This window comes from Lepus europaeus, chromosome 6 (genome assembly GCF_033115175.1).
Source record: "Lepus europaeus isolate LE1 chromosome 6, mLepTim1.pri, whole genome shotgun sequence".
NCBI lineage: Eukaryota > Metazoa > Chordata > Mammalia > Lagomorpha > Leporidae > Lepus > Lepus europaeus.
Window position 1 is genome coordinate 72,261,250 of NC_084832.1, and position 19,281 is coordinate 72,280,530.

General features: G+C 34.3%; 1 protein-coding gene across 5 annotated transcripts in view; it reads right to left on the reverse strand.

Moving 5' to 3' along the window:
* Window positions 1-19,281, reverse strand: part of NBEA (neurobeachin) — a 731,002-nt gene that overhangs the window by 380,981 nt on the left and 330,740 nt on the right. For all 5 annotated transcript variants that reach the window (XM_062194378.1, XM_062194375.1, XM_062194377.1 and 2 more), the window contains exon 34: window positions 4,041-4,102. In XM_062194378.1, coding sequence (XP_062050362.1) covers window positions 4,041-4,102 — 62 coding nt within the window. The remainder of the gene's footprint in view (window positions 1-4,040; window positions 4,103-19,281) is intronic.

Genomic DNA, 19,281 nt, shown 5'->3' on the forward strand with positions numbered 1-19,281 from the left:
AGGCCAAGTCATAAAAAAGGAAGGTTGTTTTTCAATTGTGGTTCTTTTGTAAGCGTTGTCTTTAGAAGTTTTTAGTTGTGCCTTGATCACATCAGTGAAGTCACTAACTCCTCTTTATTTTAAGTACATGAAGATTTAGAAGAGAAAAAAGTCAAAACCACAAAATAATTCATGCTGGTAACTTCATACACAGATCCTAAACCAAGAGACTTTATGTTATGTATACATATTGAGGGGTTTTAATGAGGATAAAAATGATTGATTAAGCATGCATTCGCTTAATCAGTGCTTCAACTTAGAAAGCACTTAAGTACTAAGAGACCTAATTTTTTTACATGAAATTTACAATTTATAAAACATTTCTATGGACAGATAAGGCACAGAAAAATGCAATGACATCTGCTAAGCTTTACTTTTGAAAACTTAAAGAAATCCTATGGGATAACATCACTCAGTTTTCAGTTTTCTTTCTTTCTTTCTTCCTTTCTTTTTTTTTTTTTTTTTTTTTTGGTTGTTGTACCTCTCATGGAGACTTCCTTAAAAAATCTGGAAATAATTAGAAACTATTAGAGTACCTAAAAATGTTTACTGGAAAACTAAATCTGCTATTCATCAGAGCCCAATATACTAACAATAATGTAATGGAAAAGGGAGTACATATAGAGAATAATATAAAGCACCTCAAGTACGACTGATTGTAAAACCTGAAAAAAAAAATCTATGGTAGAGGGCAGGATCTAACCTGGGATACACTGAAGAATTTGGAGGAAGTGCTCAATGGATTAAGCACTTGTATTATGTCAAATACAATACACATACTGAGGATTTTACTATAGTCATTGCACTTGGAAATGTCAGAAAACCAAACTTTTTTAAAAGATACTGTTAACTACAACTTTAATACAAATGAAAAGTGAAGAATCCATAGTTAATTCTTAAAATTTATTTTTGTGTCATATGGTTTACATGGAAAAAGTTATGTTTTGGGCTTTTGTAGAACAATAAATACATCATAAAGATAATACTAAGTGCTTCTTTTTAAAACTTAAAAAACATTTTCTACAGAGATGTAAATACCCACTGGGGGGTAGACTGGATGGCATGTCCCTTGGAGTTTAAAAGCCTTCGCATATGAACTGAATTATCCTTGACAAGTACCTTCAGACATTTGTAATAGGATCTCATGTAAATTTAGACCATATTTTGGACACAAAATATTGCAAGAGTAAGTTTATTTAGGAGCTCAGATGAAAAGGAAAGTTAACATCCTTAATAATATGTGGGAGTTAACATGAAACTCCCAAAATGAAAAGTATACAAAGAAAGCATCTAATGTGTTACAACAAAGAACAAGATGTCCCATTTTCTTTTCCTTTTTTAATCCCTATATACCTATTCTTGCCAAAAAAAATTTTGTTTCAAGGGTTTATCTAAATTTGGAAAAAGAGAAGTACATTTTATGCAAATAAATAAGCTAAAAAATACCATCTGTACTGCAGCTTATTTTAAGGAAGAATTAAATCACAATGTCTATTATAATTTAGTTTTATTTCATTCTGGGAGGAAACATGTATTAATATAGTTCATCAAGATAGTTACTCATTTAGATTTTTAACTATGTTTACTAGTAATAATACTGCTCATCCAAACAAGGAGCTATCAATACTGACAAAGCCTGACAGTAGAATAAAACAAAAGGAAGTTAGAACTCTGCAGCGTTAAAGATTCATTCGATTGTCTTCTGTCTTGGCACAAAGACAGCCTACAGAACGAAGCTAACTCTACAGGGATCATCTCCATTGTAGAAGAAATGCATTAAGGCCTGAGATGAGAATGCTGCTCTGGAGAGAGTTGCGCCAAGCAATCTCTACAGCACAATTAACTGTATTTGTTTCTCCTTATCAGGGGTCTGCTGCTTCTATGGTTGCTCTCTGCTAATTGGTAAAAATAGGATATAAATCATTATGTGAAAAATGGCAGACTATTTTAGGAAAGTTTGAAGACATCCATTTGTGTGTGTGTCCTTAAAATCAAGGTTTTAGACATCAGTGGACAATTAATGGTCTACAATAACGGTTTTGTAAACTTCACACAATAGTAAACTTCTAGTTTGTGAATAGGAATTTAGGAGGGTTCCTCATTTGTTGCTTTAAAAAATCTTATAGAAAGCATAAATAACAAAATCAGAGCTCTAAACACGAATACTTTGAAGTCCCTTAAATGAGGTACATTTAATCAACTACCCACTTAAAATACGTCAGTATTTCAAAGTGTTTAACAATTTGAGTTATTTTAAAAATTCAAAAAATCAAACTGAGAGCCATGTTTATATTTCTTTGTTGAAACACTGCAAGAAAGTGCACTGCATAGAGAGCTTGAATTTCTCACTCTTCCTTTCAATCAATATCTGAGGCAAAGTTTCATCTCTAGGGCCCTTAATGGCAGGAATTCCTGGAGCCAGCAAATGAGTAATGTTAGACCTATGATTAGATGATGAGGCCATCAAAGACACTAGATCCTAATGCTACATTCCTCTTTATATCTCTGAACTGTAGGGAAACTCAGGGCTAGAGAAGAAAGCTTTTTACACTCTTTCTTTCCATAAAAGTAATTTTTAAGAATGTGCATCATCACGAAGCTAAGAAGGCCAGACAGGTCTCTCTGCATGTCTCTTGAACTCAAGACTTTAACATTACGTGACAAAATTTTCAAATGCCACGAAGATAAAACTTCTGCCAGGGATATTGTTTTCTTTAAACTTCTTCCTTTCCAATATTCCTCCTGGTTAACAAGGGGGAAATGGACCAAATAATTTCCCCAAGAATATATCCTTGAAGAAAACACACCTGAAAACTGGAAGTCAATAGGTAAGGTTTTTGTTCATTTTTGGTGATGTTTTAAAGGATCAACTAAAAATATAGTGTTATTTATTTGGGAGTTAGTTTTCTGGGGAAGATTTCAAGACAGTAACTAGAAATGAGTTATGTATATTTTGTTTTTCTTGAGAAAACAATGGAGAAATGTACTAAGTACTTATTATAAACACATAGAAGCTCTCTTTTCATTCTTAATTTACAAAATATGTAATATTCCATGATAATTGTGATCAGCAGGAGACTGGACAGAGATGGTGAGAAGAAGTAATACTATTAGCTTCTTATTTTAGTTATCAGAAAAACAATAACATATGCGTTAATTTTTACTTTCTTGGATTGTTGAGCAGACATAATACACAACAATTACAATTATATCTTTAATTGTGATTATTAAAGATAAATAGATTAAGTAGATTTTTTAAAATTTACTAACATACAGATCACACATAAAAAAAGAGAAAACAGCAAGGTATCATATTAAAGATCACTCAACGAGTTCTTTGTTTTTTGTCACCTGAAAAGTTTTTACTCCTCTCATCTAATAGAATAGAAAAAATAAAATGATAACAAACCTAAAAATTCTGTTATGCTATGACATTTTAAAAAAGTGAGACATAAAGAAGGCTCAGAGAACCTATAACAAATATACACACAAATACGTTCATACATATCCAAGATTACCTCCAAACGTCCATGGTAAATATACTTAAAAGCTTAGTTTATTTTGTAGCAAAATTTTCTGAGATATGTAAATGAATGGAATTCAAAAAGTTCATGAGAAATGTATATTATGAAAAATTATGCATGAATTTCAAAATTCTTTTGCCCTAAAATGAACTCCTCTAATTCTACTCTCCATACATTGTTTTATGCATTCCATGTGAAGAGGTAAAGAAAAAATAAGGAACAATGGAAGACAGGAAGGATGAGAGAGAGAAATACAGCTAGAAGACAGTGGAAGAAAAGAGGAAGACTAAGACAACAGTTTCATGGGAAAATAATCCACATGTTAATTTATCTCCAGATACATTATTTTCCCCATCTATAGGATTAAAGATGAGCATTTTGACAATATATAAATATGCATTTATATATGCACCTACATCTTATTAGTCATAAAAACATTTTATAGTTTAATGCAATCAAGTGAATGAGATTTTGTACCTGAGAACAAAGCAGCATAACAAGCTCCACTACCGATGTGCTAGACTTCATACAAACGAGGCCTGCAACAAAGAAAGGTTACAACCAATTGAAATACAATGGCAGAAATCATCATATGACATCAATCCATCATCTACAAAACTTTCTTTAAAAAAACTAACTCTAAAATAAAATGAATGAAACCATACATCAAGTTATATTTTACAATATTAATTTAAAAATATTCAGGCAGTCATGATGATGTGAAAAACCTTAATAGTTTTATTTCATTTTTTCACTTACTTTATTTGGTCAAGGTACTTAAAATATTTTAACAAGATGCAGGACAGTTATTGAAACTATAGAGCCAGATAGAGTTGTTTTGTTCCAGTGACGTTTGCTATGTGATCGTCTCCATGATCAAAGAATAATAATTATTGAAGATCTGTCTAAATGTTCTTCCAAAAGATAAAAGTAAATTAACTTACAGATAGGTAATTTTGCATAGCTTATAAGTTCTTCCAATCTTGGAATAGATAGTAGCAAGAAAATCAATTGAATATATGATTGTTGTTTTTAGCCTTTGTTTATATGGAACTGTGTTCTAACTACTGTTTACTTGATGAATATTATGGTTAATGGTGAATAAGCCTGTGATTACAGAGTGGACTGAAAGTACATGTTTACAAAAATTAAAGAAAAGTGCTCCCACTCCAGGTGATTTGTTAGCAAAATGACATAGGGGAGCGATGAAAGATCAAGGAAACCCAAGCCATTGAAACAGCTAGAGCACAGACGAGGCTACAGCCATGCATAAAGACTTAAATCAATGTGATCATCAAGTATGCTCTACTTCTGGCTGCCAAGACATCTTCCATTTTTGCTTGCATTTAATGGACACAGTTCTAGAATCACTACAGAATAAAAGTGCAGACATCATCAGTCCTTTGGTGAATAAATGCACATCAGCAAACCTATATCTTGTCTTAATTCATTGTCTGTAAAGCAAGAGTAGAGGCTAGAAATATCATCTGGATTGTTGCAAAAAAACCTTTAAAAGCAGTGGCTCCTCTGCTTTTATTCATTTCCCCCATCATACTTTAAGTATAAAGCACTGGGAATGAAGGTAGTTGTCATGGTTAGCTCTACGGGTGCGGCTGTTTTTATTTTATTTTATTTCTTGGAGGAGGGAGTATGTTTTAATTTTATGGGCTCCTTTCCCCCTTTTTATGGTGATCTAATTGCATAGGTTGAAAGATGCTAACAAGTTCTTTAAAAATACGTTCTCTAGCCAAGTCTAACTTTATTTAGACTCTATAAGTGGCTAAGTTTGATGGAACCAAAATGGTTCAATTAAACACACATCACAGTCCTCACTACTTAGATTGTTACTTTGCTGTCAAGTGCAGATTACCCCATTCAAAAAACCTTGTGACCTTTTGTATGGCTTCTCTGGAAACTTCTGTAAATCCTAGGTTTTAAAAAAATATTTTTTGCTATTAAAAAAACCCAAACTGAATGTAACAATATGTATGTAAAAATGCCTACTATGCATTAATCGCTTACTATCTGCTGTAAACTGTGTTAAGTTCCTCAGGAACATGGTGTCTCATTTAATTCTCATAATACTCTGTGACAAAGTACCATTATTCCCATCCTATGGGTCAGAAAATATTCCTCCTATAAACGGTTGAAACATTAATTATTCAATACGTTTTTCCAATTAAAAGGGTGATGGTTGTATAATACCATACAATACACACACACACACACACACTTGTAGGTATGAAGAAAGTAGGTCATAATTGGCAGTTTTTAAAAGTGCCAACATAGAGCTATAACCAAGGATTATTAACAATCTCTGGAAGATAATTTTTTTTTTGACAGGCAGAGTTAGACAGTGAGAGAGAGAGAGACAGAGAGAAATATCTTCCTTCCATTGGTTCACCCCACAAATGGCCTCTACAGCTGGCTGGCGCGCTGTGCTGATCCGAAGCCAGGAGCCAGGTGCTTCCTCCTGGTCTCCCATGTGGGTGCAGGGCCCAAGCACTTGGGCCATCCTCCACTGCCTTACCGGGCCACAGCAGAAGGCTGGACTGGAAGAGGAGCAACCGGGACAGAATCCCGCGTCCCAACCAGGACTAGAAACAGGGGTGCCGGTGCCACAGGTGGAGGATTAGCTAAGTGAGCCGTGGCTCCGGCCTGGAAGAGAATTCTTAATCAAAATGTTTGCTAATTTAAAAAATATTTTAAAAGATTTTTTGGTGTGTTTTTAAATTAAAATAACAGGCTGCTTCTTTCTCTGTGTCTTGTCTCTGTCTCCCTGTACAAATGGAATCATTAGAAGCATCTTATAATAACAAATGACATGGTTTTATATTGTTTCTAAATGGAAAGTAATAACAAAACTGGTTATTTTTCTTAAGGTGATTTTAATAAACAGTTTCAAATGCCTTCTAGTCACTAGCATATATATTTATTGTAGGTAGTGGATCAATATTCTTTTGCGATTATTTTCCTAACAAGCCCATTCTTACTGTACAGACAGACAACACAAGCTATAAAAAGGCACTAGTGTTTCATCTTATCCAATCTTCGGGCAGACAGTTAACAAATGAAACAAGAGGCAGATGTAGAAACCTCAATTAAGAGCCAACTGGTGTAACTCAACAATTCTCCAGCTCAGGAGTTAGAGAATCAGAAAGATTAATGGGACATTTATCACTTGTTGGCTACACTATTATTTGAATTGTGACAAAGGAAAACTAAAAGACCAAAGGACTATAATTCAGATAGGTATTTGTGTAAATTTAGATAATAAGATCTTGATATAAAGAATTATTTACTGACATTCTGTGTATTAGTTTAATAATAGCAACTTGAAATAAAAATTAGGAAAAACAGGTCTTTATATTCATTTGTCACAGATATTTAAAAAAACATATTTCTAAGAAATTCCTACAGAAAAGAAACATTCATAATTTTCACAAATATTATTTCATTGTAAGAAAAATATAAAAGCTTATTACTGCTTTGTTGTAAATGAATGATGACAAACAGATAAAACCATATTATTGAAACTTACAAAAGTACTTAAAGTCAATATTTTGTGAAAGGTCACTGTCATTTCAACTCTACAGAGTCTCACACCTTTACCAATATTTTACCTAATTAGTTGCGATAAGAATGAACTAATTAATTTCCCTCAGAAAAAAAAACAAAAACAGAAAAACTTTGACTGTAAGAAAACAAGCAGAGGAAATTTGGTGGTGGTGGTGGGGTTTATCTATCTTCAAAAGTTACATAATCAAGGGCAGATATTTGGCCTAGTGTTTAAGATGCCCATGTCCTGTATCAGTGCCAATGGTCAAGTTCTGGCTCCAGCTTGCTGCCAATGCAGACCCTGAGAGGCAACAAGAGTTGGCTCAAGCAGCTGGGTGCATTCCACCTGTGTAAGAAACCTGGGTTGCATTCCTGGCTCCTGAGACCACCCTTAGGGTCCAGCTCCAGTTACTGTGGGCATTTGGGGAGTAATAAAGTATCATCACTTCCTTCCATACTTCACATCCCACAACCTAACAGTCTGGATATATTTTACTATCTATGCTTCTATATACCCCAAAATTTCTGTTGCCTGGAATGAACTTTACTTCTCTCCTTTCTGTGCACAGATAGGTTCAGCATCCTCCAGTGCAAACATCATAATTTATTTTCGATATCTTCTTATAAGCAAAGAATAGTGTTAGCACTAAGAAATTTACAGTAATACATGAGATAATATTATCTGTAAGTTCATCTACCTCAAAAGCTCACTCTGTTTGCTGTGGAGCTACATAAATAATTCAACACTAATAGGGTGGTGACCTACAAATTATCATGAGAAAGATTGTGATGGTTAATTCCTACTTGGAGGACTGAATATCCCTGCAAGACACAGGACAAGAATCAGTAGTTTAAGGAAAATAAACTGCAACAACAAGAACTGAAGAGAATAGCTTGAGGGATGGATGACCAGAGCATAGGCAGTATTTGAAAGTGGGACCGGAATGGTTGGGATAAGATTGTAAGATAGATAAATATCAAAAGAAAATTATCAACAACTTTGAAAAATAAAGAGGACAGATTCAGAGCAAATTTGAAAATGGAAGAAATGATACTGAGTTTGGTATATCTTATTCATATTCTATGATAATGCACGCCTTGGCAATTAATAAGTAGCTCCCCAAATAATCTCCCAAGAAAAATCAGTTTGGAATTTGAGAACATTATTGGAACATTTCACTAGAAAACAAACTCAGCAGTAATTCTGATCAATACTGCAAGTCATACTGACTTATAGTATACAAAGAGCAAGTGATAATAGGCAATAAACATAAGAGGGCTGACAAGGACAGAGCACAGTATGGTAGAGATCTAAGAAGAACTTTTGGAACTGTATTTAGGGTACTTCAGAAAGTTCATGGAAAATGGAATTAAAAGTTTAATTTGGTGCAAAAATTTTTGAAATCCATATATAGGTTTTTTTTATAATACATTTTTCCATGAAATTTCTGCATTGCTGAAAGCTGAAATCAGCTGAGTGGCTAAGATACAAATTCCTGTGATTAATGAGGCAGACAATGCGAGGTGGCACAGACCCAGGCAGTAAACAAAATGGAAATAGCTGAGCAAACCATTCTCTAAAGCCTGGCAGCCCTTTCAAGTTCATACTTACTAGTGGCAGGAAGTCAGTTTCTACTTTCAAAACCACATTCCCCCCACCTAAAAAACAAAATAAAACAAAAAAAACTGCACCGAAGGATAAACCAGATTAGAAACCATCAAAATGAGTGTGAAGTCAGAAGGTTACCTTCAGGACAAAGCTATCTTTCTTTAATAGAAGGAACACTGTATGGCAGAGTGATATCGTTTAAATAAAAAGCCATCAGACTCTTTGGAGTTAATCTATGGGTCTGAATTGATGGTGTCTGTTGAATCTGAAGATCAAGCTAAAACAGCCATGAACGTTAAAAAACTGTGAATGAACTTCAGCAGAACATTCCTCACGGCGGGGGGTGAAAAGTAGTAGGCATTATAAGAAAAAGTGCTTGCATCTTTTAAGTAACATGGGAAGTTTTCTTTCAGTAGGGGCCTCAACCTATACAGCAGATTCTGACAACTATCTATGACTAAGTGCTTTGAATATATCATAAATGAATATTAATTACAGCAATAAATTTAGAAAATATCATTCACTCACTGCTGAAGTTAAAGGAGGAAAATATTAAGACTTTGAGGGAAAAAGAACAGCAATTTTTAGGACAAGAGCACAATTCTTTCAAAAAGTGTGACGTCCAATGTGCCAGACACCAAGATACATACTAAGTTTAAAAAGAAGTGAGGAAAGCAGGATATGTTATGTAAACAAACAACTGTGACACAGACTCCTAGGGGCTCACAGAGAATACAAAGTGCAGAAGCACAAAAAGGTTAGTAAGCCATTCTGTCTAGAAGAATTTATGGGGACCATAACACTTGCACTGCGTGATGCTGAACCTATCTGAGCACAAAAAGAACAGAAGGCAGCAGAAATTTTAGAAGTATATAGAAGCATGAGACAGTAAAGTGGATCTGGACGGTTATGTTGTGGAGTGTGATGGATGGAAGGAAGTGATTGGAAGTGAAGACAGAGAAGTGGCCAGGAAGCAAAGCTGTAATGTGGCACAGCCTTTGTGTTGTCAACAGGGAACCACTAAAGGATTTTAAGCAAGGGTCAAGCAGAATCTTCAAAATGTTTAGGGAAAATGGAATTAGAAGACATTTATAATATACATTTTTCCCTGAATATTTTGAAACTTTCTCATATTTTGGAAAGATTAATTTTCATCAGTTATGCAAAGTCTAGTCATGATAGAATAATGAATGCCTGAGCTGAAGGCAATGGCAAAGTAAGTAGAGACAGATTTGAAAGATATTCTGCAGTGTACTCTAGGCACCTGAATGAATATAAGGATAAAGAGTGGGGAAAAGAAGCACTCAACTGTGAATTTTGTAACTTTAACCAGATAAAGAACAGAAGAGAGGAGTTAGGAAGCTATAAACACTGAGAAAAAAAAAAAAATAGAAAGGCTGGTTGTCTGGTTTATGCTGCGTATATATGCTAAAAAAACTGAACTGTACCTATAAAAACGTGAAGCTATTTCCCGTTCATCAAAATTTAAAAAAAAATTAAATAATTTGCAAGTCTAGAAATTAGTGTCTTTCTGATGTAAAACCAAAGAAAGCAAACAAAAAGAAAGCAACAAAATTATAAACCATCCTTGGAAGGAACAATAATGGCTTGAATTTTTATTATTAATGCTACAACTAATATTAATATGTCTATAGGTAGGAATAGTTACTATTGTAACTGGACAGTTAGAGATTTGCCTGCATGTTCTTTCAGAAATTTTAACATAAAACGGTATTACAAATGGAAGCAATTATAATATTAACTTAAACTAAAATGACATCAAGGGCAGTAAGAAAAAGTTTATGTGAATGTAATTAAATTATTATAGCTCACTTTCATATTTAGATTACAAAATTTAAGCAAAAAAAAAAAAAGCCCTCAGAATACTACACAGTTCCTATTCACTTGTGGATTTATTTAGTTCACTAAAAACTGTTATTATAAGCTGTGAACATAAACAAGTGGGCTTGGCCTGTCTTCCAATGAAACTATTTACTCATCCCAGGTGTATGTGTATGTACATGGATGGGGGAGATGGATGAGATGGATGAGAGAGAGAACACAAGTATATGTACACATTTTAAAATTGCAGGGCAATTATTTTTAGTCTATTTCTACAATGTCTTATAATTCTAAAATACAAAAGTCTCTGAAAACTGAAATTCTTCTAAGATTATTGCAAACTCAATTATCAGCAAAATTTCATGTAATCAGTGTGATGCTATTTACAATCTTTTTCGACTTCATGTGAATAGCCATGTGCTGTGGCAGACATGGTAGTATAAAGGAGCTACTCCAGACATCCCTGGAGATGCTGCAAAATATGAATGTATGTACTTGTTACTGCTCTTAAACCCTTAAATAAGTGAGTTGTGAAACTCGACTAGACTTAAGGTTTTAAATAAGGAATTTTAGACACTTATCAAAATAAAAAGAAACACAGTTTAGATTTTTAAAACTTAGAAATTAGTGGTACTGTTTTACACAACATCTTTTGGAAGATTCATAAAGAAATTAACACAATTTTAATTGCAATTTCAAAGTAACTTAATATTATCATTTCCCCATGGAAATTCCATGTATTCAGAAGAAGTAAAAATCTATTTCTAAATGGAGATGGTTGTAAATGCTTTTAAATTGTAAATAATTCAGAAACAAAATTTACTGTGGCTACTGTAGTTACACGATATTGAAAAATCATTTTGATTTATTGAAATGAACTCTTTACTTTTTCTCAGACATCACATTTTTAAAGCTTAGCAAATCTTAGTTCTTGCATATATTGTTCTCTTTTATAGATTTTCTTATCCTGGGAATTTTTTGCTTGGTGCCAGTTTGAAATTCACAACAGTCATTGATAATTCTGTTAATAGAATGATAGATTACAATAAAAAATGAATACCCAGTGGTGGTTACTATATAGTTTTTCTTAAAGATTTTATTTATTTATTTGAGAGGTGGAGTTACAGACAGTGAGAGGGAGAGAGAGAGAGAAAGGTCCTCCATCTGTTGGTTCACTCTCCAAATGGCCGCAATGGCTGGAGCTGTGCCAGTCCAAAGCCAGGAGCCAGGTGCCTCTTCCCAGTCTCCCATGTGGGTGCAGGGGCCAAAGGACATGGGCCATCCTCCACTGCTTTCCCAGGCCATAGCAGAGAGCTGGATTGGAAGAGGAGCAGCCGGGACTAGAACTGGCGCCCACATGGGATGCGGGCACCGCAGGCAGAGGATTAACCTACTGCGCCACGGGGCTGGCCCCCCTACATAGATTTTTAATAGTGATGTGATTGTACTATGAGGTAAACGGAAAAGAATATTCAAGTTGCATTATTGGCACCATTATTAATAGGTATTAATAACTAACAGATATTATTAATACCTATTAACTACAAAACATGGCCCCAACATTACTCTATGTTAACACAGCTTAAGTTGGTGTTAGATGAATTTTAATCCTTTGAAAGAAGATTAACTTTATACAATTGGAAAGACATCTCTCTCTGTTTATCTCTTTCTCTATCTTGTTCTCTCCCCCTTACATAATGAAAAAAAAAAAAAGTAAAAGTAAAAAGAGTAAATGGTATTTTTTTATTCCTCCTAATTGTTCTTCCAAAGAGACATAAATCTATTACAAAAGAGTTACTTTTTAAATTGGATGAATGGGAAAATCTACAAATGGCCACTAAATAAATGGCCATTAAAATGTTTGTCAGAAGACATGTTACTCACTTCTAAGAACTAAACATATTCAATTATTTGGTTCTAAAAATTGTTTTTATATATACTATATGGTACAAAAATAAACCAGAAGCATTTTGTGAGCTAGAGAAACCTGAATTCTAGCAGAGGATTTAGGAAGATAAAGTGATAATTTAATGGGCAGAGATAAAGTATATTCTCAGAAGCATTTTAGGATGTTGACATAATAAGGAAGATAAATGCTGTCATTAAAATAATTTCTATTGTCATTATAAGAAAATGATGGACTTAATAAATGCCCACAGGATATATTTAACATAATAATGTACAGTTGTTAATTTGTAGAAAAAAGCTGACTTAGGGATCAATTCAAGACAAGCAACCCCAAATAATACTTCCCATTTGTAAAATGGGATCTATTTAAATTAATACAAAACTTTTACCTACACATAAGAGTAAAACTTTCATTTGTATTATGTTAACATAAAAATAAAAGCCGTAATCATTATCTTGCAGTAACTGGACAAGAAATGTAATTTTATAAAGCAGTATATTTTAGAGGGACATAGACAAAATATAATCTACCTATAGGAAAATTGCCAGGATGGTATGAAGTCTGGAAATAGTTACAGAAATCAAAGATACTTACTTGGCAAAGGTTTCTGGGGGAAGGAGTTAATGCAGAATTGGGAAACACTAAGCTTAACAGGACAAAGTTTTGGAAATGGGAAATTCTGGTTCATTTTAGAAAGGATAGTCTAATAAGAAGAGCTATAATTTAGTAAAATTCTATTACCTGAAATATTCAAGGAGAGGCTAAAAAAATAAACTGAAAGGAATGCTGGAGGGGTACCTGACTTTAAGTAAATATGTGAAAACATGTCACTGGACTTTGAAAGCCAAACATGACAATTTACATGGACAAATATGTCAAAAAACACTAGGAAAAATCTCAAAAAATCAAGATCATAATATGCACAGCATGTATGCAGCACATCACATTTCTTTACATTTATTACTTCTCAACATATTTTCTAAACTAAAAATTGTGAAAAAAAAATGAGTGAAACTACTAGTAAGTAGTTGAATTCAACTACTAACTATTCTAACTATTTTAAACAACTAATAAGTAGTTTCCAACTTGCAATCAACTAGTTAAGTAGTTGGTTCCTGGTGGTATATGGCACATTGAATTTACTTATAAATAATTGGTATAAATTATTTTAAGAATTGGTTTATTCATTATACAACTTAAATTCAAACTATGTTTATATAAATTCCAACTATACACACATTCACATATATGTTTAGGCATATTTATAAACATAAAATCACTAATAAAACAAATTCCAATTTAAAAATATTTTCTTATGTATTGAAATTGATCTTTTAAAAATCAATCTGACATGTACATAGTGGACAACAGGAGCATAAAGAAGCAAACATGGGAAATGAATAACCTCTCCAGGTGTATGTCTTAGGAAATGTCCATTTCACCAGCTTATTTTTCCTCAGGCTTCTTTATTAAGAGTGAATACTTGATGGCTTCTCTGTGATCCAGGGTCTAGCTAAGTTGTGGCAACTCCACCTAATTAAGAAGCATCTGTAATGTGGAAAATTGTGTTTTGATACCTGAGAAGGACAAACTGGAGACTGATGGTCAAAGTTGACATGCCCTGGGCCTGACCTCACACTCTGAAACCAGAGAGGAAGGAGCAACATTGTTGGCGAGCATAGATCAAGGATCAGGAAAAAAAAAAAAAAAATCTACCGAGATATATTCTATGTAGTTATATTGGTGTTTAAAATTCAAGTTAGAAGGATATAATTAAGAATATGATTTTCAGTAAAAAAAGGAAAAAATCAGTTAACCTTTATGTTTCCCACTATATATTTTAATATCAGGATATCTCAAGCTCTCAGAAGACAATTTTATTAGCATTATATACTTATTTAATGTATATTAAGTTCTTTTTTCCCAAAGAAACATTTTATTTAAGGAATACAAACTTCCTGCATTTCACAAGTATAGTTTTAGGAATATAGTGATTCTTCCCACCATACCCACTCTCCGACCCACACTCTCACCCCTCTTCCTCCTCTGTTTCCCATTCCCAGTCCCATTCTCCACTAAGATCCATTTTTGATTAACTTTATTCACAGAAGACCAACTCTATATTAATAGTTCAACATTTGCATGAAAAAAAAAATGTTCCTCAACAGTGGAGACAAGGGCTGTTCAAAGTCATTGCACCACGAAGTTAATTTCACTTCCTTTTTTTTTTTTTTTCCTGAAATTTAATTAACTTTAAAGAAGCACCCAAGAATGATACATCTTTTGGGAGCACTAAGCCATACTTATAATACAACTCTTTGAGGACAGAGGTCCTGCATGGGAATTTATGCACAATGACACCTGTTGTTAATTTAACAATTTAACACTCTTATATATGGTGTCAATGATCTCCTGAGGCTCCTGACATGAGCTGCCTAGACTACGGAAGCCTTTTGGATCCACAAACTCTGTCAGTGTATTTAGATAAGCCATAATCAAATTGGAAGTTCTCTCTTCCCTCCCTCCTTTATTGATGAGCACTTCTTTCCACTGGAGTCTCACCCACCGAGGTCCTTCATGTAGGACATTTTTTACCACAGTGTCTTGGCTTTATATTTAGTTTTTAATTATATCAAAGACTCTCTGGATTGTACTGAAAATTAGAATATCTGTTTTTGGTGTAGCCTCTATGAACTAAATAGCTCTGTAAACTTGAGCTAAGGCCTTTGCCTTTCCTGATACTAAGTTCCTTTGCTGTCAAATGTAGATTAATTATTTTTAAACATTTTAAAAGTTATAACCTACAGCAATGTTCAGGCATGATACAGAATATATAAGGGTACTTCAAAAAAGTCTGTGGAAAATGGAATTTAAAGATAAGTTTATTTTGGTGCAAAAATCTTTGAAATCCATACATTTTTTTCATATTATTCATTTTCCATAAACTTTGTGAAGACCTCTTCTATAGCTGAAACAAATGCTAAGGAGTGGTAAAGCATGCCATTAAGAAATATTGTCATGGCCTGCACTGCTGATTTCACTGTTCTTGTAATGGGTGATTACCTACAGGATGAAAACCAGTTCACTACAGCAGCCCTCCTTTCTGTTTTTATTTGGCCCATGAGCTAAAAATAGTTTAAACATTTTGAAATGATTTGGAAAAAAAGAAAGAAAAAATAACTCATGGTTCTTCAAAGTTACATAATATTCAAATTTCAGTGTTAATACAAGTTTTATTGCCAAATTAATTCCTTTACGTACTGTCTGGCTACTTCCACACTACAAAGGCAAAGTTCAGTAGTTATGACAAGAGACTGAGTGGTGGCAAAACCTTAGTTATTCAGAGACTGAGTGGTCGCAAAACCTGAGTTATTTTACTTTTTAGCCTATTAACAGAAAAAGCTTGCCAACCACAGCCCTAAAGTATACACTTTTATCTTGGCTGCATAACCACGGTTCTGTATTCTCTCTTCAGCTCTCATTTGGACAAGATTGGTACAAATGAGAATATATACAGTAATAAAAAGGAAATGATATGGAAAAATATGATTTCTCACTATCTATGCATCAGATTTCTACTCCACTCTAAACTTGAAAACAAAAATGAAAAGTGGTAATCTGCCAGGCAGTATTTCATGGATAATGTAAAGATGAAAAGCATTTACAGAAGCTATCACCGTGAGTTTACAGAATTTTACAGTGTAATATTTTTATGATATTTTTATGATGAGCCCATTTAAGCCTCTTAATTGTTTTAGCAGGGATTAGATTTGAACATAAAGTGACCAAGTCCACTGTACTGTATAGATACATACATGTCAAATTCACAATGATAAAATATGTAGAGAAAAATAATCCAATAGTCTCTTTTCACTTACCTATACATTTTGTCTTTCAACTATACTATCCTCTGTTCTTTGTTCACATTTAGACTCTTATTAAATATTGCATTGGCTCAATAATACTTTATTTGTTCATGCTGTCCTTAAGCTCTCCTTCTATTTAACCTTTATAACCAATAGACTATTTCTCTTAATCGTGTTTTGATTTTGTTCCACTCTGTTCAAAATTCCTTCAAGAATGACCAGTATCTAGTTTATTTCTTGACACAGGTGGAGAATGTCTCAGTCGGAGGGCCATAAGGCTCACAAAATCATTTGGTCTGGCCCTGCCAAGGCAACCATAGGTGGCCTTGAAAGTCAATAAATCTATAGTTGCTATTTTTTTTAAAGAGTTATTTTATTTATTTGAAAGCCCAAGTTACAGAGAGAGAGAGAGAGAGAGAGAGAGAGAGAGAGAGAGTGACAGATAGACCTACAACCATGTGGGAAACCTGGGTGGAGATCTGGGTTCTTGGCTTATCCTGGCCCTACCCTGGCTATTGCTGCCATTTGGAAAGTGAATCAACAGATGAAAGTACTATATGCAAACAAGTGTAGAAATACAGAGACAGTGATTTTTGCCAAACACATGTTGTAGGGGTCGGAAAACTTTTTTCTGCCAGATCTCCACCCAGGTTTCCCACATGGTTGTAGGGGCACAGGCATGACGGCCATCTTCTAATCCTTTCCCACATGCATTACAAGGGATTGAGATCAGAAGTGGAGCAGCCAGGATTGATATTAGAGCTCTGTTATGGGATGCTGGCAGAATAAGAGGTGACTTAACCCACTGCACCACAACCCTGGCCCATCTATTTTTAAATTTTAAGGAGCTGTAATATTGTATTACATCAGCTGTAACATCTTACACTCCTATCATTTTTACAGAGGGTTCTACTTTCATCATATCCTTGTTAAAACTTAATTTTTATTTTTTAACTGTACTCATCCTAAAAGATGTGAAATTATATCTCAAGGTAGTGATGATCTGCATTTCTCTAATGACTAGTGACATGGAGTATCTTTTTATGTGCATATTAACCATTTGTATATCTTCTTTGGAAAAATGTCTACTCAACTCTTTAGCTCATTTCTGAATTAGGCTTTCTGTTATTTCTGTATTATGAGTATTCCATATGAGGATACTTTTGAAAGCTCATTATTCCTGAATCAAAAGATAAGTTCATTTTGGTGCAAAAATTTCTCTTTAATATGCACTTTCCAGGAACTTGTTAAAGGGCACCTGCATAGTCTGGATATTAATATTGTCATTCATAGTTTGACAGAGATTATAATGAGTCTGTTGATTACTTTGGTTAGCATGGACAATTTGGCATTGTTAATCTTACTATTACTATCTTCCATTTGTATCTCATTAATTTATTATTTTATAGCTTTCAGTATACAGACTCTACCTTCTTGATTAAACTTATTTCTAAATATTTCATTTTTATAGCTGTTGTAAATGGAATTATTTTCTTTTTTTAAAGATTTATTTATATGAAAGTCAGACATACACAGAGAGAGGAGAGGAAGAGAGAGAGAGAGAGAGAGAGAGAGAGAGCTCTTCCATCTGATGGTTCACTCCCCAGATGGCTGCAACAGACAGAGCTGTGCCGATCCGAAGCCAGGAGCCAGGAACCTCTTCCAGGTCTCTCACGTGGGTGCAGGGGCCCAAAGACTTGGTCCATCTTCTACTGCTTTCCCAGGCCATAGCAGAGAGCTGGATTGGAAGTGGAGCAGTTGGTTCTTGAACCAGCGTCCATATGGGGTGCCTGTGCTTCAGGCCAGGGCGTTAGTTAACCCGCTGTGCCACAGTGCCGGCCCCTTCTTCTTTTTCTTCTTCTTCATTTTTTTAAAGATTTATTTATTTATTTGAGAAGTAGAGTTACAGAGAGGGAGAGACAGACAGAAAGGTGTTCTGTTTGTGGTTCACTGCTCAAATGGTTACAATGGCCAGAGCTGAGCTGATCGAAAGCCAGAAGCCAGGAGCTTCTTCTGGGTCTCCCATGCCAGTGCAGGGGCCCACGCACTTGGGCCATCTTCTACTGCTTTTCCAGGCCATAGCTGGGAGCTGGATCAAAGAGGAGCAGCAGGGAAATGAATCAGTGCCCATATGTGATGCTGGCGCTGCAGGAGGAGGCTTTAGCCCACTATGCCACAGCACAGGCCTCCTGGAATTGTTTTCTTGATTTATTTTTCAGAAAGTTAGCTGTTAATATATAGAAATACTACTGATGTTTGAATACTAATTTTCTATCTTGCAAAAATTACTTAATTCATGTACTAGCTATTTTTGTGGTGTAATCTTTAGGGTTCCTGTGTAAATTCATGTTATCTGCACACATGGACAATTTGATTTCTTCCTTTCCAATCTGAATGTTTTTTGTCTTGCCTGATTGTGTCAACTAGGGCTTCTAATACTATGTTGACTAGTAGTGTGGACAGTGAGCACCTTTGTCTTCTCCTAGACCCTGAGGAAGGCTTTCAAGTGTTCCCTACTGAGTATGTTATCTGTGGTTTCATGGTTTAAAGACTTCAGTGTGCTGTGGTACATCCCTTTCATATCTGTATTTTGAGAGTTTTTTTCACATCACAAAAGGATATTGAATTTTGTCAAATGACCTTTCAACATCTATTTAAATTATCACATAGTTTTTGTGTGTCAAGTTATGTTGGCCTTGTAAAATGAGTTTGGGAATATTTTCTCCTCTTTGATATTTTAGAAGCACTTAAGAAGAATTGGTATTAATTCTTGTTTGATACAATAGAAATGAAGTCACTTGGTCTTGGGCTTTTCTTGGATGGGTGACTTTTATTACTGAATCAGTCTCTCTATTTACTAGTGGTCCATTTAGATACTCTTCCTTCATAATTCAATCTTGGTTGTAGGTGTCAAGAAATTTAATCATTTCTTCC